Below are 25,406 nucleotides of genomic sequence, written 5' to 3'. Positions count from 1 at the left end.
AACACACATATATACCCCCCCCCCCAAAAAAAAACCCAAGCTAACACAGGATTGGAAATATAGGGCAGTATATAGCCATACAAAATTGCTTTTAGAAATGAGTACATATTAACTTTTCTATAGGTCTTTAATTACACCTGAAGTATTGTAGTAATAAAGTAGACAGTAAAGAGATAGCATCTGGTGCTGGGATTTTAGCTCAGTTGGTATAGCGCTAGCTTAGTGTATACAAGGTTTAAACTCCAGCACTGAATAAACCGGATTTGATGATGCATGTCTACAATCCCAGCATCTTGGAACCAGGGACAGGAGGATTAGAAGTTCAATGTCGATATACGAAAGAACGGGCAGCGGCGGCGGCGGCGGTAGCAGTGGCTGCTCCAGCTGAAGGGCCATCAGCGGTGGAACCAAGGCGACACAGGGTCCAGTTAGGCCCTGCGCCCACGACCACTGACCTTCGCTGACCAGCCGGGCGGCAAGCAACTGCGGTTCTGCGGAGCCTTTCGCTGCACGGAAGCCACTTCAGAACTCGGCTGCCCGCCAGTCAGGAGAGACTCACCGCCATCTTGATCCCGGGCTCCAGAGATCGGTCAGACTGAGGTACACAAACATAATCCTAGGCCCAACACCGCAGGGGTCTGAGCCAGACGGGCGTTGGCCTGCACCCAGGCCCTGGGCTGTTCGAGTGGCCATTGGGGTGCCAACCCAGCCAGGAGTTTTTTTTTTTTTTGCCCCGGCCGGTGCACGCGCCGCCATTTTGCCTACAGGAGCCAGAGTGCTCGGGAGGGCAGAGACTGCTAACAAGCGTAGCCTGAGGCTAACAAAACGGGGGTCTAGGCCCCAAAAGGCACAGGACTGACCCCAAGAACTGGGCGGCTTGGTGGGCCATCTGTGTGTCAACCCGCCCAGGAGGTTATTAGCACAACAGACTCTCCCGGTGCTTTCGGGGAGCGCGGACGCGCACGCCCGCCATCCGGGTCACCTGGCGGACCCAAATAACAGACATAGCCCTAGGGGAACTTTGCTCGGACCTTGGCCTCCCAGGCGTTTGCCTGGACTCAGGGCCCAGGCGACAAGGCTAACCTAGTGTGCGCCAGCCCGGTTGGGGAAATCGGCTGCCCAGAGGAGTGAGCGGAGCACAGGGGAGGTCACAGCAACATTCACCTTCAGAGCTCCCTGGGGGTGCACACGGGTTCCACCTGGTCCATAGACACAATCTGGGGCAAGGCCTCAGGCAGAAGCCCCCAGCTCAACTCTCTCCGCTTCAGATCAGCCTGGGTGGCCGCCACATCTCCAGGTCCCTCAAGAGGCTAGTGGGGGCTTCCGGGCGGCCAGCTGGGAGAAGTCAGTGTGCTCCAATAAATCCTGCGGGCCCCAGCGGGAGCCTTCAGGTGCCTGCTTCGGGATCTGAACAGCCTGGACAACAACACCCTGTCTATAGGCAGTGCAGAGTGTAAGCTGTGCACCAGAGGCCAACGGGGAAGGGGCAGCTTGCACTGGTGAGTCCAGCACTGACAAGACCAAGTAACACCAGTGAGAGCTAGATGGCAAAAGGCAAACGCAGAAACGTCACTAACAGAAATCAAGGCAATATGGCAACATCTGAACCAAATTCTCCTCTACCAGCAAGTCCTGGATACCCCATCACACCAGTAAAACAAGATTTGGATTTAAAATCACTGGTCATGATGCTGGTACAGGAACACATGAAGGACATTCAGGAGAAAATGGATCAAAAGTTAGAAGCCCTTGCAAGGGAAACACAAAAATCATTGAAAGAAATCCAGGAGAATACAAAAGCCAACAAGGAGGAAATGCAAAAAACACTTAAAGAAATACAGGAGAACTTTGCTCAACAGGCTGAGGTCATGAAAGACGAAACACAAAAATCTCTTAAAGAAATACAGGAGAACTTTGGTCAACAGGCTGAGCTCATGAAAGAGGAAACACAAAAATCTCTTAAAGAATTACAGGAAAACACAAACATGCAAGGGAAGGAGCTAAGCAAAACCATCCAGGATCTAAAATCAGAAGTAGAAACAACTAAGAAAACTCAAAGGGAGACAACTTTGGAGATAGAAAGCCTTGGGAAGAAATCAGGGGACAGAGATGCAAATATCAACAACAGAATACAAGAGATAGAAGAAAGAATCTCAGATGCTGAAGATTCCATAGAAACCATGGACTCAACAGTTAAAGAAAATGCAAAGTGCAAAAAGCTTGTAACCCAAAATATCCAGGAAATCCAGGACACAATGAGAAGACCAAACCTAAGGATTATAGGCATAGATGAGAGTGAAGATTTACAACTTAAAGGGCCAGCAAATATCTTCAATAAAATTATGGAAGAAAACTTCCCTAACCTAAAGAGAGAGATGCCCATGAATATACAAGAAGCCTACAGAACTCCAAACAGACTGGACCAGAACAGAAATACTTCCCGTCACATAATAATCAAAACACCAAATGTTCTAAACAAAGAAAGAATACTAAAGGCAGTAAGAGAAAAAGGCCAAGTAACATATAAAGGAAGACCTATCAGAATCACAGCAGACTTTTCACCTGAGACTATGAAGGCTAGAAGGTCCTGGGCAGATCTCATGCAGACTCTAAGAGAACACAAATGCCAACCAAAACTACTATATCCAGCAAAACTCTCAATCACCATAGATGGAGAAACTAAGATATTTCACGACAAAACCAAGTTCACCCAATATCTATCCACAAACCCAGCCCTAAAAAGGATAATAGGAGGACAACACCAATACAAGGAGGGAAACTCCACCCTGAAAAAAGCAAGATAGTAACCTTTCATCAAACCCAAAAGAAGTTAAGCAATCAAATTTAAAAAATAACGTCAAAAATGATAGGAAGTAACAATCACTATTCCTTAATATTTCTTAACATCAATGGACTCAATGCCCCAATAAAAAGACACAGACTAACTGACTGGATACGTAAACAGGACCCTACATTTTGCAGCTTACAGGAAACACACCTCAGGGTCAAAGACAAACACTACCTTAGAGTAAAAGGCTGGAAGACAATTTTACAAGCAAATGGTCTCAGGAAACAAGCTGGAGTAGCCATTTTAATATCAGATAAAATTGACTTTCAACCCAAAGTCATCAAAAGAGACTCTGAGGGACACTTCTTGCTGGTCAAAGGAAAAATACAACAAGAAGAACTCTCAATCCTGAACATCTATGCTCCAAATGCAAGGGCACCCTCTTTCATAAAAGAAACTTTATTAAAACTCAAAGCACACATTGCACCTAACACAATAATTGTGGGTGACTTCAACACTGCACTTTCCTCAATGGACCGATCAGGAAAACAGAAACTAAACAAGGACACAATGAAACTAATTGAAGCTTTGGACCAATTAGATTTAACTGATATATATAGAACATTCTATCCTAAAACAAAAGAATATACCTTTTTTTCAGCACCTCATGGTACCTTCTCCAAAATCGACCATATAATTGGTCACAAGACAGACCTCAACAAATATAAAAAGATAGAACTAATCCCATGCCTCCTATCTGATCACTATGGAATAAAAGTGGTCTTCAATAGCAACAGAAACAACAGAAAACCCACATACACGTGGAAATTGGACAATACTCTACTCAATGACACCTTGGTCAAGGAAGAAATAAAGAAAGAAATTAAAGACTTTTTAGAACACAATGAAAATGAAAACACAACATACCCAAATCTATGGGACACAATGAAAGCAGTGCTAAGAGGAAAACTCATAGCCCTGAGTGCCTCCAAAAAGAAAATGGAGAGAGCATACATTACCAACTTAATGACACACCTGAAAGCCCTAGAACAAAAAGAAGCTATTTCACCCAGGAGGAGTAGAAGGCAGGAAATCATCAAACTCAGGGCCGAAATCAATCAAGTAGAAACAAAGAGAACCATACAAAAAATCAACAAAACTAGGAGCTGGTTCTTTGAGAAAATCAACAAGATAGATAAACCCTTAGCCAGACTGACAAAAGGGCACAGAGAAAGTATCCAAATTAACAAACTTAGAAATGAAAAGGGAGACATAACAACGGAAACTGAGGAAATCCAAAAAATCATCAGATCCTACTACAAGAGCCTGTACTCAACACAACTGGAGAATCTGGAGGAAATGGACAATTTCCTTGACAGATACCAAATACCAAAATTAAATCAGGACCAACTAGACCATCTAAACAGTCCCATAAAGCCTAAAGAAATAGAAGGAGTCATAGAAAGTCTTCCAACCAAAAAAAGCACAGGACCAGATGGTTTCAGTGCAGAATTCTACCAGACCTTCAAAGAAGAGTTAACACCAATACTCTTCAAACTATTCCACAAAATAGAAACAGAAGGAACACTACCCAATTCCTTCTACGAAGCCACAATTACGCTGATACCAAAGCCACACAAAGATCCAACAAAGAAAGAGAACTTCAGACCAATTTCCCTTATGAACATCGATGCAAAAATACTCAACAAAATTCTTGCCAACCGAATCCAAGAACACATCAAAACGATCATCCACCATGATCAAGTAGGCTTTATCCCGGGAATGCAGGGTTGGTTCAATATACGGAAATCCATCAATACAATCCACTACATAAACAAACTCAAAGAACAAAACCACATGGTCATTTCATTGGATGCTGAAAAAGCATTTGACAAAATTCAGCATCCTTTCATGCTTAAAGTCTTGGAGAGAACAGGAATTCAAGGCCCATACCTAAACATAGTAAAAGCAATATACAGCAAACCGGTAGCCAGCATCAAACTAAACGGAGAGAAACTTGAAGCAATCCCACTGAAATCAGGGACCAGACAAGGCTGCCCCCTTTCTCCTTATCTTTTCAATATTGTACTTGAGGTACTAGCTCGGGCAATTCGACAACATAAGGAGGTCAAAGGGATACAAATTGGAAAGGAGGAAGTCAAACTATCATTATTTGCAGACGACATGATCGTCTACCTAAGTGACCCAAAGAACTCCACTAGAGAGCTCCTACAGCTGATAAACAACTTCAGCAAAGTGGCAGGTTACAAAATCAACTCAAGCAAATCAGTGGCCTTCCTATACTCAAAGGATAAGCAGGCTGAGAAAGAAATTAGGGAAATGACCCCCTTCACAATAGCCACAAACAGTATAAAGTATCTTGGGGTGACTCTTACCAAACATGCGAAAGATCTGTATGGCAAGAACTTCAAGACTCTGAAGAAGGAAATGGAAGAAGACCTCAAAAAATGGGAAAACCTCCCATGCTCATGGATCGGTAGAATCAATATAGTTAAAATGGCCATTTTGCCTAAAGCACTATACAGATTCAATGCAATACCCATCAAAATCCCAACTCAATTCTTCACAGAGTTAGAAAGAGCAATTATCAAATTCATCTGGAACAACAAAAAACCCAGGATAGCTAAAACTATTCTCAGCAACAAAAGAAAATCTGGGGGAATCAGTATCCCTGACCTCAAGCAATACTACAGAGCAATAGTGTTAAAAACTGCATGGTATTGGTACAGTGACAGGCAGGAGGATCAATGGAACAGGATTGAAGATCCAGAAATGAACCCACACACCTATGGCCACTTGATCCTCGACAAAGAGGCTGAAAACATCCAATGGAAAAAAGATAGCCTTTTCAACAAATGGTGCTGGTTCAACTGGAGGTCAGCATGCAGAAGAATGCGAATTGATCCATCCTTGTCTCCTTGTACTAAGCTCAAATCCAAATGGATCAAGGACCTCCACATAAAGCCAGACACTCTGAAGCTAATAGAAAAGAAACTGGGGAAGACCCTTGAGGACATCGGTACAGGGAGAAAGTTTCTGAACAGAACACCAATAGCGTATGCTCTAAGAGCAAGAATTGACAAATGGGACCTCATAAGGTTACAGAGTTTCTGTAAGGCAAAGGACACCATCAAGAGGACAGATCGGCAACCAACAAATTGGGAAAAGATCTTCACCAATCCTACATCAGATAGAGGGCTAATATCCAATATATATAAAGAACTCAAGAAGTTAGACTCCAGAAAACCGAACAACCCTATTAAAAAATGGGGTACAGAGTTAAACAAAGAATTCTCACCTGAAGAACTTCGGATGGCGGAGAAGCATCTTAAAAAATGCTCCACTTCATTAGTCATTAGGGAAATGCAAATCAAAACAACCCTAAGATTTCATCTTACACCAGTCAGAATGGCTAAGATTAAAAATTCAGGAGACAGCAGGTGTTGGAGAGGGTGCGGAGAAAGAGGAACACTCCTCCACTGCTGGTGGGGTTGCAAATTGGTACAACCACTCTGGAAAGCAGTCTGGCGGTTCCTCCGAAAACTGGGCACCTCACTTCCAGAAGATCCTGCTATACCACTCCTGGGCATATACCCAGAGGATTCCCCACCATGTAATAAGGATACATGCTCTACTATGTTCATAGCAGCCCTATTTATAATTGCCAGATGCTGGAAAGAACCCAGGTATCCCTCAACAGAAGAGTGGATACAAAAAATGTGGTATATCTACACAATGGAGTACTATTCAGCCATTAGAAACAATGAATTCATGAAATTCTTAGGCAAATGGATGGAGCTAGAGAACATCATACTAAGTGAGGTAACCCAGACTCAAAAGGTGAATCATGGTATGCACTCACTAATAAGTGGTTATTAACCTAGAAAACTGGAATACCCAAAACATAATCCACACATCAAATGAGATACAAGAAGAAAGCAGGAGTGGTCCCTGGTTCTGGAAAGACTCAGTGAAACAGTATTTGGCAAAACCAGAACGGGGAACTGGGAAGGGGTGGGAGGGAGGACAGGGGAAGAGAAGGGGGCTTACGGGACTTTCGGGGAGGGGGGGGCTAGAAAAGGGGAAATCATTTGAAATGTAAATAAATTATATCAAATAAAAAAAAAGACAAAAAAAAAAAAAAAAAAAGAAGTTCAATGTCATCCTTGGATATAGAGTTTGAGGTCAGCCTAGGACATAGGACACTGTCTTAAAATAATCACTGAAACACACAAACCAAGCTGCCTGAAAGATAAACAAATGCGAATGCTCTATACAGCAGGATTTTTAAGATACCACAAAGCTTACAGGTTTTGAGGAAGATGAGTTGTGGAGACCCTGAATGAGACTTGACAGGTGACTTTAGCCATCACAGTATTAGATCAAGGGTGTGCGTATATATTTAGCATTGTGCTGATGCTCTTCACTGGTGAGCAGTGACTCACTAAAGTGACAGAGGTTCTGAGCTGTCCATTTTCCAACCAATGGGACAAAATGTTGCAAAACATAGCCTCCAGATTCACGCAGAGAGGCCGGGGCCATCTGGCCAGTGTCTCAACCCCGAAGGGCAAACAGAACTCTCTGGGAACAGAGGTCATTCCAAGATCACTTTATGGAGGAAAGAGATTACAGTTCAGGAAGTTTTTACACAATTGCTCACTTGAGGACAGTAACAGGGACAGAGAAAGCCATTGGGGCCATGCAGGGCATCTGCCTGAACAGCAGCAGGGGAGCTTCGAGACGACTATCCTTTGCAGATTAACCAGAAACAAGAAGAAGCCAAATCCTGCAGACAGCTCAGTACACACGTGACCGACAAGATCGGGGTCGGACTTGTTTAAAAACGAACAATCTCCCCAAATGTACGTGTGCTCCTGACTTCCCTTCCTCCAGGGCTCATTTGAACTCACTGGGAAAAAACAATCCAAGCTGCAAATGTTTAGTAATGTCCTGAATAATTCAGAGGATGAATAAGGTTCCCACTAAGAGAGGAAAATGAAGGAAGCTTTCCAAACAGATTTAATACAACTGGCAGGATTTCCTCTTGATGTTTTGTTTTGTTTTTGACAATGTGCCTAAAAAACACAGTAGATAAAGCAAGCCAGACACTGAGACAGATAGTGCATTCTCTCAGTTCTGAACCAGAGGCTTCATTAGCCATGATTCAACTAGCCAAGGATCAAGAAATACTAATGAAAAAGAAGAAAAACTTAGTGAGCACAGACAGGTCATTTTTTTTTTTTGCTTTACTTCTCCAAGCAATACAGAACAACAACTACTATTTATTTTATTTTTATTTTATTTTATTTTATTTTTTATTTTATTTTTTTTAATAACAACTATTTCTATAGCACTTCCACTGGGGTAGGAAGTGTAAGTAATTCAGAGATGATTCAAAGTCCTTGGAGGGTGTGTGATGATTATATGAAAATACTATATTTTACCCACACTCTGTGTGTGTGTGTGTGTGTGTGTGTGTAAGCATGTATGTAACGTGTAACCAAATCCAATCCAAGCCCTTGGACGTGCTAGGCAAGCACTCTACCTCTGAGGTTAGCCACAGTATCTGTACCATTTTATATAAAGGATTTGAGTGGGTGTGGATTTTGGTAATTAAAGGAGGTCCTGACATCCCCTCTACATTTATGGAGAGACAACTGAATGTGGAACTTAAAATAGCCAAGGTCATAGAAGTAAGAGAGTAGAACGGCATTGCCTAAGACTGGATGGAGAGGGTAAAACTGGGAGATGTTAGTCAAAGGTATCAAGTTTCTGTTCTGTAGAGTGAATAGGTCTGGACACTGTGCAGCTTGGTAGCTGTGGCTGACACCACTGGATTATATACTTGAAATTTGCTAAGAGGGCAGAGTTTTCACAATAACAGAAGAAAATGAATAAACAGACAATGTCAACTATGTCTATGGGAGACAGAATACAATCATTAGCAATGATGTTCATTTCACAGTGTAGATGAATACCAAAACACTGTGCTATGTGCATATTGTATACAATTTGGTGTGGTGTGTGTGTGTGTGTGTGTGTGTGAGAGAGAGAGAGAGAGAGAGAGAGAGAGAGGTGGGGGGGGGAGGGAGGGAGAGAGATGGGGGAGGGAGGGAGGGAGAGAGAATCTTGCTATGTAGCTAAGGCTAGCTTCAAGCTCACTATATAGGCCAGGCTGGACCCATGCTCATGGTAATCCTTTTGCCTCAGCCTTCCAAGAGCTGGGATTACAGGGGTACATCCTGTAATTATCAATTACACCCCAGTGAAGCTGAGAACAAAGCATTAAAAAAGCTGAAGGCCCAGAGAGATGACATAGTTGCTAAGAGCACTCGCTGCCAAGACTGATGACCTGTGTCCCATCCCTAGGATCCTGTAGCAGATAGAACAAAACTGATTCCTGAAAATTATCCTCCAATATTCACATGTGCACCGAGGCACACATGCCCGCACACAAAATGAATGAATAAATAAATAAAGTAAAAAAGACTGATAGCAAAAAAGCAGCCATGCTAAAGTGTGAAGGCTGGGCTGTGTCAGGGCAGGATGGTGATTCATCTCAGCACGTGACAGAGCTGGGTACCTGTACACAGCAGATGTTCCACAACTGCTATTTATTAGTGAACAAATAAACAAACTGTCTGTTAACAAGATTAAGTTATCCAGAAACTCCACATTTCCTGATTACTCTTTCCATGACTAGTACACTGCTTCTGAAAAAAGAATGATGTGAAATGTTTTTCCCAGCCAACAGTGTATGTCATAGAGGACTGCACTTGGGGACCATGAACAGGAAGAAAGCCACCCACACACTTCTAAGAATTACTGTCTCATTTCCCTTCCCCATGGTCATAAAGTGGCGGGTTACCTGAGTCGATGCTTGTCAGTAGTGCATAGAAGTTGGGGAAATACTGGAGCTCCTCAAAGCCATCTTCCCTGTGGGGGTTAGTTCTCCTTTCCAAGCCATTGGACAAGGTCAAGGTGTTAGAAACTGTCTCATCGTTTTCACGGCTAGTAAGACCATCTTGGATTGCTGCCACCGGAGTCTTCAGTGAGGGGAAAATAACAATAGAAGATAAACATTGTTTAGAAGTAACATAACTCCAGTTCAAGCCTCTCCTTTCTGGTGACCTTGAGTGTGAATTCTCAGCGTTCTTCCTTCTTCACAAGATCCTGCAGGCTCTTAGTGTAAGCCACCTTGAGAAAGAAAAGTATCTGTGTGGCTCAGGAGAGACTAGGCTGGGAATTTCTTTATGTGTGTGCTCCTTTTTTGGGGGGGTTGTTTTGGGTTTTTTTGTTTTTTTGTTTTTTGGTGTTTTCGAGACAGGGTTTTTCCGTGTAGCACTGGCTGTCCTGGAACTCACTCTGTAGACCAGGCTGGCCTTGAACCAAGAAATCTGCCTGCCTCTGCCTCCCAAGTGCTGGGATTAAAGGCGTGTGCCACCACCGCCCTGAAGGCTGGGAATTTCTACCAATCCGCTTAGGCCAAGCCCCTCTTCAGGAGTGTTTCACTGAGGAGGAATTTTGATTCACACAGTGTATAGGGGTGGGATGGGTGGGATGGACCAGGTCATTAGAAAAAAAGAAGTTTTTCAGAGTGTCCATCAGTAACAGAGCACTCACACCTTGGAACTGCCAGAGCCATTGGTGTCTGGATGATGGTTAATGTTTGTTTTCTCCTTTCCTAGACCTGATCTTTGTTCCTAAGTTGGTGAAAGCTCCTTTGCCATTCAGTAGATGAGACAAAAATCTAGGAGCTTTTCTACCTTCTCCCCCTGTATTTCCCCTTATTGGCTCTACTTGTAAATCCTAGGGTCTTTTGTATATCTCTTTCTCCAGTATTAGTTCAAGCAGCCCTTCACCCTCTCTCTCTAACTGATAGACCACACATCTCAAATCTCTTCTCAGTTCTTATATCCTGGGGCCAAGGTATCGTCCTAGAAATCCGATCTTACAGCTCTTTTGCTTAAAATCTCCTACAAGGAGGCCAGAGACATAGCTGGGTTGGTAAACTGCTTGCTTTAAGGGTATAAGTACTCAAGTTTGATCTCTGAACTCACATTAAAAATAAAAGTTAAGCTCAGTGCACAGACTTGTAATCTCAATGTTAGGAAGATAGAAATAGGTATATTTCTTTGGCTCGATAACCAGTTAACTTTATGTGTGTGTGTGTGTGTGTGTGTGTGGGTGCACGTGCCTGCACCCATGTGGATGTCCAGTCATGGGATGGAAATCAGAAGACAACCTTAGCCACTTGGTGCCTCTTCTACCATATGGGCCCTTTAGGTCACCAGGCTTGGCAGTAACTGCCTTTATCTGCTGAGCCATCTTATGGCTCCAGCTTGCCTAACATGAAAATTGCATTCTTTGTGCAATCTAACTTAAGGTTATACGGTCATAGAAACAGTCACTGTAAGGACATAAGTGTGCCTCTCAGGGAGTCTGCGCCCATGCCTTGGATGCAGACTGTCTTTTTCCTTATGACTTTCTGTTTCAACAGTTCATACATTTGCTGACTTTGCCCCACACTGGTTTGCCCTGGGATTCCTTTCTGGGCTGAGGTCAAGGATCTGGCTTTACTTGGGTGGAGTTCCTAGCTGAAAGGGTGCTCCTTGGAGCATTGAGGGATCTGCTAGGCTGTGTCTCTCAACTGTTGACAAGACTGGGCTAGTCCTAGCAGCCTAGCTATTGTGTGGGAGAGGGTGAGCTGTTAGAAGGTGGCTGGCACCCCTTCTGCCCTTACACACACACCTGCTTGTCCCCCACGTTCCCTTCTCGACACACGGCTTCACCAGAAGCTGTCCCATCTTCAGCGTTCCACCCTCCAAAGCTGTGAGCTAAATACATTTCTTTTCCATTTAAAGAAAACATTATTTTCATGAGTAGTGGTGTTTTGCTTGCATGTGTATGGGTGTTTTGTCACTGTGCTGTGTGTGGTCCTGATGAAGGTGGAGGTCAGAAGAGGATTTTGGATCCCCTGATGGAATTACAGAAGGTCGTGAGCCACTACCTGGGGCCTGGGAATCAAATCTGCATCTTCTGGTGGAGAAATCAATGTTTTTAACTGCGGAGTCATCCTTCCTGCTCCTATATCTTTTCTTTATGAATTATCCAGCCCCAGGTATTTAGTCTATTGTAGTAACAGGAAGTGGGTGGAGGCAAAAATCCTTCAGTATGGTCCCTTGGCTTTTACAGAAGGCGCCAGATTCTACATATGGCTCTGCATGGTCTGGGTTGGGTCTCCTCCCGAGACTCGTAACACCACCCTGTCTTTCTGTGCCAGCCATAAGTCCTTGTTTTAGTTGCCTGGATACTCCACACGTGTGGCCTCTCTTGTTTACAAGTTAATCCTATTTGACATTTAGTTCTCAGCTCAAATTCCTTAGGGAAGCCTTCTTTCAGCCTAAGAGCAGAACAGGGGCCTTTTCTCAAAGCAAGTCATCCAGTTGCCTTTAAAATGACCACTATTGGAGAGAGTTTATGTCTTCCACTGGAACTTAGCCTTTGTGGGAGCAGAGACTGTCTTTTTAAATAAGGTATTTTTAGCATAACATTTGGTACTCTAAAAGAGTATTTTATTTGCATTGGTGCATTTAGATGGCATGAACACCAAGCCAAGCATGTGGACATTTTATAAATGAATGGATTAACAGCAAAGGGTCTTGAAAATCGCCACAACTGTTTCAGTTCAGACCTGTACATTGTTCTTTTAAGCATATGGAAAGTGTGGTGGTTTGAACCGGAATAGCCCCATAGGTTCATAAATTTGAACACTTGGTTACCAGGGAGTAGCACTTATTAGGAGGTGTGCCTTGGTTGGGGGAGGGGTGGCCTTGTTGGAGATGCTGTGTCACTGAGGGTGGGCTTTGAGGTCTCAAATGCTCAAGTCAGGCCCAGTGCCTCTGATTCTTCCTGCTGCCTGCCAATCTAGAGGTAAAACTCTCAGCTATTTCTCCAGCACCATGTTTGCCTGTATGCTGTCAGGCCTCTCTCCATGATGACGGTGGACTGAACTTCTGCCAGCCCCAATTAAATGTTTGCCTTTATATGAGTTTCTGTGGTCATGGTGTCTCTTCTTCGCAGCAATAGAAACCCTAAGACAGAAAGTGTGTGTGTGTGTGTGTGGTTTTAAAGAGCAAGTAGGATCGTTAAAAGAGATTTAAATAGGTGCCAGCTCCTAGGAATAGTTACCAAGAAGCGAAAGGGAGAGTCTCTAGGCTATCAAGTCAGAAATCCAGAACTAATCTTATTTTCTGGCCCTGGTGGTTCACATATGTAATTAATATAAGTATGTGGGAACCTGTGGGGGGGGGACAGAAGGGTTTGATCTAGAGTTCAAAGACAACTTGGGGTATACAGAAAGTTCAAGGCTAGCTTGGACTCTCTCTCTCTCTCTCTCTCTCTCTCTCTCTCACACACACACACACACACACACACACACCTAAACCCATACAAATATCATCATAATGCATGTGGCGTTTCATGCCTATAACTTAGCACTTAGAAGGCCAGAAGGCAGATTTTCCATAGAAACAACCACCTTCTAAGAAAACCCAAACCAAACAACAGAAGCATTGTATCCCATAAACCCCTACTTTGTACTGGAAAGGATGCTGGAGGTGATAAAGAGGGAGGCTCAGCTCTGGGTGTTCTGGCAAGGCACGGAATCTGACACCCTCCTACGTTTATTTCTTCAGAATTATAAAGGGGAGAAAGATCACAGTAGCTTTGTTGGTTCCAATAGGAAAATGCAGAGAGGAGCCAGGAACGGGGAGTTAAGGTGAATGGTGTGGCAGTTTGAATAGGAATGGCCCCGTAGACTCCTGGGTCTGAATGCTTGGTCCATAGGGAGTAGCTCTGTTAGGTAGTGTATACTTGTTCTTTTATGAATATGGAAAGTGTGGTGGTTTGAATCAGAATGGGCCCCACAGGCTCACAAATTTGAATGCTTGGTCACCAGGGAGTAGCACTATTAGCTCCAAGGTGTGTCCTGGCTGAAGTACGTATGGCCTTGTTGGAGGAAGTGTGTAACTGTGGGGGTGAACTTTGAGATCTCCTATGCTCAGTGTGACACACAGTCTGCTTCTGGTGCCTGTGGGTCAAGATGGAGAATCCTTGGCTCCCTTGGTCATATGTTCCACTATGATGATAATGGACTAAACCTCTGAACTGTAAGCCAGCACCAACGAAGTGTTTTTCTTTATAAGAGTTGCCATGGTCATGAAGTCTCTTCACAGCAAGGAAATCCTAACTAAGACAAATGGCTAGCCCAGATAAAGGTGATAGACAGGCTTCTGAACCAGTGAAAGGGGAAAGGGTCAGGTGGAACAACACAGCCTAGAACAAAGGAACAGTATAAGACAGGGGTTATGAGGCTGCTGTGCAGAGGACTGATCGATTTATCTACTTGTGTGTGTGTGTGTGTGTGTGTCTATACCTGTGTGTGCATAAGTATGCACTGGGAATATATGATAATGTTCATTGTTAATGGATATTGAATGCCAAAAAAAGCTATGGAGTACTGGTTCCAGCACACTGGTAGTGTATAAGTAGTTGTATCATATATATTTTCGGTATGCTAAAAATGCTATATTCTCCAAGTATTCTCTGGCATCAGGCAAGGCACTAATTGTACAGAGATTCATGAGCATACGCACACACATGCGCATGTGCACACATTCATAACACACATGTACATACCACTTTCTCTGGTATTTTCCCGTCCTGATTCTCGGTCCTGCTTGTGGGTTTATCCAGGGCCTCTTCATAATTGTTGGCCTCTTTTGAAATCAATTTTTGTAAAGCCTCTGCTACTTCATCTTCCAGAGTATGTGCCTGGCTTTCAGTGATCTGTTATGAAGATTTAGACAAAGCATATATAACTGCTATTCCTATTTCTGGGCTTAAACAAACAAACAAACAAACAAACAAACATCTGAACTCTAGTTGAATCACTTCTTGTCATTTTGGTTAAGATCAACTGTATACCCCAGTTGAACACAGGCACTACACAAGCATCCAAAGTTGAGGCTGCCGACAGTCCTACTCACCTAGGACTCCTATGAACTCCATCAAGAACCGGCATGGCATAATTACCCTAAGGATGCATTAGTAGCACACATGCCTTCACATAACCAACAACTTCCTAATCAGACTTAAAGCCTGCTTAATGAAAGTGAAAACATGCCTGGTGTTGAAAACCTAGCTACTTAATGGTAGTGAAGTCACTGATAATCTACAACCACTACTTTACTAAGCCAGCACAATTTGTAATAGCAATCTAAACATCGGCCCTTGCTCCCACAGATAAGTGCAGTCTTCAACTCCGATCAAGGAAACTTCTCTTCGCAACAGAAAATCCTGTCTTATGGAGGCTGTGGCCATGACTGCCCAGCACTCCAGGAAGAAGTGTCTTTAGGTTATTCATGCAAGCTGTCAGCGCTGCTTTCTGAAACCCTACGGATGTTTCCTTAGAGTGTAAGGAGGTGGGGTGCTGTTCTACAGCTGTAGGTCACATGGTCAGTTACATGTCCCTTGCAACTGTAAAGTAAGAACCATGGTAAAATCTGCTGGCATTGTGTCAGGGCTGAACAGCCAAACTGAGACTGGGGTTGAGTCAGTTGCTCAGAGTTCCTCAAACATACAGTGAAAGTCTCTGCTCGTGCTATTTCTGGGTTTGCCACACACATTCTCAGTCTCTGCTGGTTATATCCTGCAGGTTATATCACTTCCTTCTAAGCCCATTCCCAACACCTCTTCCTCTGAAGTGTTTCCTGACTTCCAGCTGGGCACAAGCCATTCCCTGGCATGCTGCATAGCTCATCTGACTCTCAAACAGCTTGTGTGATGGGTGTGTGTGCTTATCTGGTTCTTCTGAGAAACTCCTGGGAATTCTTTGGAGCCTAGTACAAAGCACCATAAGCATTGTATTGCTTTAATTATGAGGCTTATGACTGCAGACCGCACTCATGCACACCACTTACTAGGCCAAGATTCAGCAGTTTAGAAACAATCTTGTCAAACACTCCTCTGTCGTTCTCCTCATAAATCCTGGTGGCAATTTTATGGACAATGTCTTCCGCAGTTAAAGGAGTTCCATCCAGTTGATGAAGGCCATCTGGGTCATCTAGACAGAGCAAGCATAGCGTCACGTCTTGGTGAGTACAGGCCGTTCCACGCAGCATTCTATAACCTATCCCTCTTGAAATTCTTAACTTTTCATTACAATTAATTAATTAATCAATCATCCATCTCTTTAGAGATAGCATCCTACTATGTCACCCTGGCTGGACTGGAACTTGGAGCAATCCTCCAGCCTCTGCCTCTTGAGTGCTGAAATCATGGGTGTGTACTGCCATGCCTGGCTGCTAGCAAACCAAAGAAAATATCCAATTAAAAAAAAGAAAAGAAAAGAAAAGAAAAGAAAACGTTAATGTGATAAATCACAGTTGACAAAAGTCAGGGAACTTATTTTATGAGCTTGGAATCAAAACTTTAAGTTGAGAGATCTGCACAAAAGATATGCAAATCTTTTCAGAGAGGCCTATGAATATATGTCCTTAGTTTTCGCAGCGTAACCTCAGACTAAAGAAAGGGGCTTTAGTCTGAGCAAGGGAAAGGGGCTCTCTAGGATGGATCATTCCGACAGTCCTAGCACTTGAGAGCCTGAGGCAAGAGGGTTGCCTTGCGTTTGAGGCTAGCCTGGGCTATGGAGGGAGCTCCTGTCTCAAAGAAAACAAAACAAACCCAGACTATAAACAACAAGGATGGTAATGACGCATAACACTCGAGAGAAAGAGGATGAGGGCGGTGAAACTCTGTACCGCCGCCCTCACTAGAATCCTGGAAATCTGCACCATATAGCGCAGACTGAATTCAGTGTTTACCTCTCCCCGTCACACAGGGGCAGATGGGAAAGATCAGTAGTTTAGGCCGGTGATATTTTTTATTTATACAACATTGGATCACTGTACAGAATAATAAGGGTATGGGGCTGTGAGTTTAGCTCAGTGGTAGAGTGCTTTGCCTAGCATTTGTAAAGCCCCAGTACTGAAAACGAAACAAAGCAAGACAAAACAATAAAACAAGTGAATATGAATCGTAAGGCTATCCATTTAGTGCAATTTTTACGAAGGTGTTAGAAGGAGCAGACGAAACAAGACGTAAATGCACCCTTTGAGTTGTATAGTTGTGTATGGACGAGTGCACTATTGTAAAATGCACAGCAGATTCAGATTTTTTTTTTATTAAAGGAACTGTGATTATCTTCTGGAGAAAATGGGAATTGAATTCCTCGGCAGATAAGCTATGAATAATGCTTTTTATTTTTTATTTTAGGAGAAGGGGTATCGTTGGGTAGGTTGGCTTTGAACTCACAGAGATCTGCCTGCTTCTGCCTCCAGAGTGCTGACGTTAAATGCATGCATCATTATGCCCAGTACTATGAATAATCTTCATCACTTTCACTCAAAGAAAGCACAACTTATTTCTATCTCAATTTTGCCCTTTTCTTCCAAGGTCCTTGGGGACTCCAATTTCTCCCATGATGAGGTCTTTCTAGACTGTGGGGATGGTGGCATCTGCCGCCTCAGGTAGACTCTTCCCTCTTTTGGAAAGAAGCTTATTATGATAAGTGGTGATTGAACACAGAGGCCAAGCTCTTCTTCAGCTGTGAGGCCTTTGAGACCCAGATGTCAGAATGACAAGAATCACAAAATTAGTTCCCCCCTTGGCTGTTTGAAAGCTGACTTCTCTGTCTCAGGAGCACGGCCTCTCTATCGCTCCGGTTTGAATTTTCCATTTGTGGGTTGTAAGTCAGGCGCTGGGGAATAGTCTATGCAGAGGTGGAAGAATTTACTTCCCTCCCCACTTGTCCCTCAGGATTGGAGAAAGAAAGAATGTTGGCTGCCTGCAGAAGCTGGAAAATAACCCAGATGACTGCTTTTCAGTTCATTTACTTCCCAACAGGGAGAAGGCTGGTAACTCAGAAGAAATATCTTCCTCTCCTGCTGCCCCAGTGGAGGCTCCTGAGCCTGGAACACAGGTCTCCCCCAGTGGAACTTTGCTAGCTGTGGTTAAAAGTGAAGCACTTGGCCACTGCCCTTACCTTACATCAGTTTCTTCCAAGCTCTTTGAAAATGAACAGACTATCTCACGGTGATTTTCCTGCTATTCACAGAGGAGTATTTTATGGTCTCTGTGCGAAGCTTTAGAAAGAAGTCAGCATGGATTCATATTTTAAGCCTTTAGGCAACTACAGAGTTCTATGCAGACATCAAAGGACTGTGCCTTGTCGTTTATCTTCCCATGCACATCTTATATCTCCAGCATCTCATTTAATACCTGGAATTCATCTCTCTGGTAAAATTAAATTGAAGTCTTCATATGTGCCAGACATGGGAAGTTCGGTGATGGCTGTATCTAGTATTTCATTTAATACCAGGGAATTTATTTCTTCAGTTAAATTGAATTCAAGTCCTATTATCTGCCAAGCGCTGGTAGACCGATAATTGGGCTGAACGTGCTCCCTGGATGCACTGAGCTTATTACCTAGCTAAAAGTTTGCAAGATAGGAATCACATGATAAGTTTTTTCTTTTCTTAGTGAACACACAAAAGCCTAAAGCATACGTACTTTAGAAGAAACTGGCAAGAATCTTGAAGTTGGAGGTTCCTTACAGATGGCCTTAGGTCTGGAGATATAGCCTGCCAAAGAGAATCTCCCCTTATTTGTCTTCTTGCATGAAGTCTGCACTTCTTTCATGTTCTACTCAAATGCTCTGTGAGTTCAAACCCTCTGCCTGTAGAATTTGCAGACTGCGAGAGGAAAAACGAGACCTTCACCCACAAAACCTTCTCTCTAAGACCCTCAGCTTCTCTAGGATCTCAAAAAGTTAAAGTAAATCGTAGGATTAGCCCAAAGCCACGAGGACTAGTCCTATAGTTTAACACCCGTGAGCTGGCAATAAAATGAATAATTTAGAAAGTAGCTGCTCAAGTTAGTGGTCAAGTCACAAACAAATCCGTGTTTCTGCTGGCGCCTATGGCCAGTGTGACTAATCAAGTCAAACAAACATTGCATTCTTTTTATACTTTATTAAACTAAATGTTTTGTTCTACTAGAGCGATTAAACTTGTTTTTGACGCAGTTATGCCTAATGTCTGTGCTGCTTGGCCTCCAACCTTAGGTTAAAAAGGAGAATTCACAATTTAAATTCCCCAAGTAGCAAAACATTAAATCACGACCTCTATCCACCCAACACATATAATACACTTCTAAGCTCTCTTCAGACTATGATGTTCTGTGAAAGTCCCATTTAATGGGAATCACCACCCCAGAGATAATCAGCATAATTCTCTCGTTGCCATGAAACAAAATAAGGACAGAGAAGAAAGCCTGTACTCACTTCTAAGCACTGGTCTGCAGAATGGAAATTCCCTTCTTCAAGGCCTACTTACATCAGTTCACTCATTCCCTTACCCACTCTCTCCTTTCTTCACTCATTTATACATTCATACAATGAATTAATGACTATTCAGGTACTGGCCCATAATATAGGTCTCTGTTCTTGTGAGGTTTTCAGTGTACTTTTGGATAAAGACAATCATAGCTGGCTACAGCTACAAACCTAAACGTTCAAACTATAAGAAGGGCAATGAAGGCAAGGGGCAAGTTATCTGTCAGGTCATGTGTGCTAGACCAACCTAGAAGTTCTGGACAGTAACTCTGGGGGCAGGGACTATAGGAAGGATTTTAGTTTTGGTCCCAAGAGAAACGGGAATCTACTAAAGAGATTTATGAGAGATAAAGAAGGCATGCTCATTGCATGTTTATAATCCCAGCATCTGAATGCAGAGGCATGGGAATGTTAAGATCCAGGCCAGCTTGAGCTACACGAAAGACCTTGACTCAAAACAAAGGAACAAAACTAACAGGGCATGCTGGTTATGGTGGCATATACTTGCAATCCTAGCAGTCAGAAAACTGAGGCAGGAGGATCATGAATTTAAGACTAACTTAGACTATAGCTTATTCTATATCTCAAGTGCTCTGTGGTTGAGCTCAGTGGTGGAGTGATTTCCTAGCATGCACAAGGCCCCAAATCTGATATTGAGCACTCTCTACAAAGAACATCATGCACCTATTGCAATATGTCAGATTTGTAAACTAAAAACTCCACCCCAGCTGTCACATCATGAAGAGGTTGAAAAAACCTGGAGAGGTTGCCTTCGAGATGTGTGAAAGATTTTTCTGTAGTTCAAGTCATACATGGTAGTGTATTGGGTAAAGCTGGTGGTGATTGAGAAAAGTAGTTTTTTTTTTTTTTTTTTTTTTAAAGAGTTGGGAGATAACATGAGAAGCAGAATGAGTAAGCTTTGGAAGGTTAGAATTGAAGAGGTAAGATAAAAGGAAAAATAGTTTAATCCTAGATTTCTGTCATGGGAAAAAAAAGGATAAATAGGAGCACAGTTCCTAAGGAAAGATCTCTTTCATTTCTTATTTATTTATTTATTTATTTATTTATTTATTTATTTATTTATTTATTTATTTATTTATTCATTCATTCATTCATTCATTCATTCACTTTACATCCTGATTACTGACCTCCCCTTCCGTCCCCACCTCTTTAAGGGGACTTGTGAGGAGGACAGAGCTCATGAACTGAGTCTGGGATATGCTCAGTTTTCAGTGCATCTGGAACTCCCAAAGCAAGGTGTTAGGTAGGAAGAAAGTAGGTCTATAGCTCAATGAAGTCTAGGTTAAAATGCAATGTGGGCTGGCTAGAGGATCAGAGGCAAGAGGAGGAAAATTTTAATAATTAAATAGTGGATGCCTTATCATTGGGGTGTATTTTAATTGATCTAATTATTGGAGGAAATCATATTTCTATTTGTACTAGTTATTAAAATAAACAGAAATAGCAAAACAAATTTAATAATGTAAAACGAAGATATCAGGTTTTAACTTCTTCTTCTTCTTTTTTTTGAAAGCATCAGTAAGGAAAACTAATCACTGTCGCTGCCTTTGCCACTTTTTCAGAGTCAGGTCTGGATGGCCTGGTAACCTATGTAGCTCAGACTGGACTCAACCTTGTGACAATTCTCTTGCTTCAGCATCCTGAGTGTCGACTGGGATCACAGGCCTGAGCCACCACACCTGTGTTGGTAAAGGAACCTTTAAAGGGGGAAAAAAATGAGACTCTAGGTTTTTGTACATCATCAGTAAATTTTGCTTTTACCTTAGCTTTGGGCTTGATTAACTCAAAGGTTACACGTGTATTAGATACATTTTGAAAGCATGTGACCTTTTCTTAAAACGCAATGAAGAACAAAGTGAGAAGAAGAGACACCAAAGCACCTATTAAATTGTTTACCTTGAAACTTGGGGTCCAGGCCACTCTTAGTGGAATCGTACTCATCGGTCAGTTTCCGATTTTTAGTTGAATCAACGTCTTCCACATCCAGTTTGTTGTCAAACGGGGAGCTTCTTAGGGGTTGCTTCTCTTTCCCAACTGCTTTCTTTTCTGTTATTGCCTTTAGCAGATTCAAGTTATCGACAGAAGAATAATTGCTTTCCCTCAGCTTGCTTTCTGGAAGGAAAGTCCCAAGCCCAACACATTCATTTTAGTTTAGAATTCTGTGACCCACATATTTAACTGAATAGCAGTGTGATTTCTTTTTTACCTGAAGGGTATGTCTTTTTAATCTTGTCTGCCTCAGCCTCAGCAATCTGCAAAACAAACAGGAGACAGCTCTGCTTTGAAATCATTGCTTCTATACTTACCAAGTCTATGAGCCACATGATTGACCCTCTAGAGATTTGGTTCTGATTGTAAAATGCAGGCAGAAAGCACTGTTGTAAGGATTAAATGAGACAAAAACAAAGGGCTGATATGCTTTAATCAATTGATTCCAAGTGTGGTAGCGTGAGCCTGTGACCCCAGCACTCAGAGGAAGGGGCAGGAAGACCCAGAGCTGTGTGGCAATCAAGGCTACCCAGCAAGGCTCTGTCTCAAACAAATAAGTCACACACACACTTTGGTAAATTAGACAATCTTATAAGAGTGGCTACAGTACTGATCTACTGGGTTATCACCATGCTTCAGTCTATGTGCTATACAGAACTCAGTGCACTAATTCTGAGAACACAGAATTATTGGAACTAGATTTATCATCTTAAATTTTGTCAATTTATTATTAATATCGTGGAGTTTATAAATGTAAAATGGCTAAAATATCACAAGGAAATTACAATAAGTGACAACAGAGAATAAGATAACAGGAGTTATACTTTTACATCCGACCTACCTGTTCATTCAAAGGTCTTTCTGCACTTAATTCTCTATTATGCAGGGATTTGTCTAGAATAAATACACATAAATATAATTTAATTGTGCATTTAGATGGTCAAATATGCTTCCTATTAAAATAAAAAACACAATGGAAAAAGATTTTTTTGAGATATAATTCTGTATGGTTATAAAATAAAATTTATATTAGCAAAGGTTATCAATTGTATACATGGTGAGTTGTATACAAAGTTTGTATGTTTGTTTATTTTTTGGCATGTTTATTATATTACTGCATATCCTGAGTTAAATGCAATCACACTTTTATTTTCTGATCAGAAATTTAACATATAGTTCTAATTCTTGGCTTATTAGCTATTTTCAACTGGAAATATACTATATGGATTATCATTACTGGTACATTAAAAGAGACCATCATATCCTGTATATGTAATGTGGGAAAAAATCCTAGCCACTTTAAGAACAGGTACCCGCCTCCCTTTTCAAAATAAGAGCATGTTATCGCTCTGTTATTTTAAAAGTAAAGAAGAAAGAAAAAATCATCTTCGTTCCCTGAAGTCAAAATGATTCTGTCCATATGCACAGATACGAGATCTGCCTAGAAAAACTAGGCAGGGCGATTTAGAGCTCACAGGTCACATCAAGCTTTATCTTTGTTGGGCCAAATCAAAGAGAACTCTAAAGCAGAGCAATGTCCACATACCTTGGCTGCCTTCGGGTTTGGGGAAAGCTTGAACTGGGCCGCTGTTGAGCACCAACACAAGTATCCAAGAGCCGGTCCAAAGGAACCCCATTCTTTCTTGCTCCTCTGCGCTCTGCTGGCAAGAGCCTGGCGCTGGGCCCCTGAGCTGTAGCTTTTGTTATGAATGAGAAGGGGAGTAAGAGCCTGGGTGCGGGAAGGGAGAGGATCTGGGCGCCCCCGCCGACAGGACAGTCGCGCGGGGCTAGCAGGACGATGGGCGCCCGGTGCAGGTGAGCAGGTGCGGCGGGCGCTGTCCGCCCCGCGGGTGCTGAAGTTCCTGCGCCGCCTGAGGATGCGGGCCTGGGCGTAGCTTTACTCCACTAGCTCCAGGAGAGGAAATGAGGAGGAGGCGCATGCTCCATGCAAACCGGAGGCGTGAGGATGGCGTCAGCGACCCAGCGCTACTCCAATCCCGCGGGAACGGAGCGGGGGAGGGGAGACAGGCTTGCTCACGTATTTTCCTTGCCGCAGTCTTGGGTAGGTTTCTACGTCCGAGTCCGGCTGGATTGCAGGATTGCTGGACGATAGGCATGGTTGTCGTACCTCAAGGACTAAATGTCCTCTCTACCCTTGAACTTGTCAAGGAGAAATGGATATTGTGGTCTAATTCTGATTGTGAGTCTTCTGCAGTCTTTATTCCAAAATAACTTCCTGCTATACTCAAAAGGTATAATTCTATTATATCTTTATATTCTATTATAATCAAAAGATATAATTCTATTAAATCTTATAAAGACCTGCCTTTGTTGATCAGTGTTGACATTCTTTTGATGCTCTTGCATCTCAGCTCTACAGGAATCTTTTGATTATGAAATATTATTTCAAACACATTGTGGATAAAACTTCACTCTCACATGTGGTGAGTCAGAGAAGAAAACAAAAGAAACGTTTGCCCCTCTTGGAGTGAGAGTTCTCACCAGAAATATTCGGTTTTGTTCTCCTTCTTCTAACCAAGTAGGAAAAATAGTGCGCTTTCGTGATAATTTTCCCCAGGTCTCATTTATACCGGATAATCTTGATGTTCTGGGAATCTTTCAAGAAAAGGGAAAGCCATGGAAAACACTCCTCATCTCATAAGCAAGTTAGAGGGTGCTTCCTATAATCTGAGACTATCCCGGAAGACTGAGGTCATTGCATACAATTTACTATCCAAAGACTTCCAAGTGGCGAATGTGAACAGCACAGTGGAGCAGGGCGCTGAGCAAGCTCTTTAGTCTGATTTTTAAGCAGCACTTGGATCTTTTCCCTTCAACTACAGCCTGCTGAGAACCCAGCTGAAGAATGGCCACAAAGAAGGATCCAGCACAATCAGGCCTTTGATTTCTGGCTCCTCCCTTTCACGGACCAAGCTACTTATTAAAATACATGAAAACAAACAAACAAACAAACAAACCAAATCCGCTGACAAACTAATTTCCCTTTCCGGAGGTTTTGAGTTTAATAGTCATGCAAGTATTTCAGTTAAAAGTCTTTTTGTTTCCACGTGAATCTATTTTTAAAACTGAAACCTTAAAAACTGTTACAGAGTACTTCAAATCTAGCAGTTACTTCAAACCAAATAGATCTTTCTCAATAGTGGGTAGGCACAGTATCCTGTATCCTGGTATGCTGCAGTCTTAAAAATTAGCTCACGGGGCTAGAGAGGTGGTTCAGTGGGTTTGCAGAGGACACTGCACCCACAGAAGTGCAGCTCACAACTGTTTGTAATTGCAACTCCAATCCTCTTCTGGTTTCTGTGAGCAATGCATGTGCACATGCCCCCACATAGACACACACCCACGTAACTATTCAAATTGTGTTAAAAAATTAAAAAAATCGGTCATATTTTAAAATCACAGCTGTGCTAAGGGAAATTTCTTTAGATATTTGTTTCTTAAAATATAAATTTTCTCTCAGCCATATAGATGCCATTTGTTATTGCATTAGATAGACACTGAACTATGGAATGTGTAATGTTTCAGGTCAGCTGACTTAAGGAGCAGGAAGGGATATGAATAGAATAGAATATGGAATAAGGGATAGCATATGAATTGATTTATGTTTTTTAGTCTTATTATAGGTGATCATACTGGGAAAGCATAGATTTGTAAATGGAATTGAAGGGATGTCAGCTCAGGAACTCTGGAAAGGCCATGAATCACTTGCCCCTCCAGAGAGGCTAATTAACATTCCTCAGACCATGGGGGCGGGGTGGGGGAACCAACCCGAGGGTGGGCACACATTCAGCAGGACAGACCTGTTTCCCTACCTCATTCCCTAGAGACCTATCCATTTAAAGTTACACTGTTGTGCCAATCACATTGTGCCTAATGGCAGCTGCCCTGAGGACTGTATAAAGGCTTGCTGGATGGACTGTGCGTGAACATCTCTCCCCCATGTGCCGGGCAACCCCAGCAGCATGCTAGATTAAATAAAATTCCTCTTGCTTTTGCATTGATTCCTGTCTCCATCTTGTTCATTCAGGGGTCTCCAGTAAGTTAAGGCTCTCCAGAGCGTTACAGAATAATTTTAATTTAATTAATTTTGAGGGCTTTTCCCCAGTTCCA

General features: G+C 42.6%; 1 protein-coding gene across 2 annotated transcripts in view; it reads right to left on the bottom strand.

The window, feature by feature from the left end:
* The window catches only part of Scg3 (secretogranin III), a 46,026-nt gene extending 23,114 nt beyond the window's left edge, over positions 1 to 22,912 (bottom strand). For both annotated transcript variants that reach the window (XM_052189425.1, XM_052189426.1), the window contains exons 1-7: positions 22,822 to 22,912; positions 22,117 to 22,169; positions 21,493 to 21,538; positions 21,183 to 21,398; positions 15,793 to 15,935; positions 14,510 to 14,659; positions 9,678 to 9,855 (exon numbers count right to left, since the gene is read on the bottom strand). In XM_052189425.1, coding sequence (XP_052045385.1) covers positions 9,678 to 9,855; positions 14,510 to 14,659; positions 15,793 to 15,935; positions 21,183 to 21,398; positions 21,493 to 21,538; positions 22,117 to 22,169; positions 22,822 to 22,912 — 877 coding nt within the window. The remainder of the gene's footprint in view (positions 1 to 9,677; positions 9,856 to 14,509; positions 14,660 to 15,792; positions 15,936 to 21,182; positions 21,399 to 21,492; positions 21,539 to 22,116; positions 22,170 to 22,821) is intronic.
* Positions 22,913 to 25,406: the final 2,494 nt, after the last annotated feature.

This window comes from Apodemus sylvaticus, chromosome 7 (genome assembly GCF_947179515.1).
Source record: "Apodemus sylvaticus chromosome 7, mApoSyl1.1, whole genome shotgun sequence".
Lineage (NCBI taxonomy): Eukaryota > Metazoa > Chordata > Mammalia > Rodentia > Muridae > Apodemus > Apodemus sylvaticus.
This window is presented reverse-complemented; position numbering and strand designations above follow the sequence as displayed.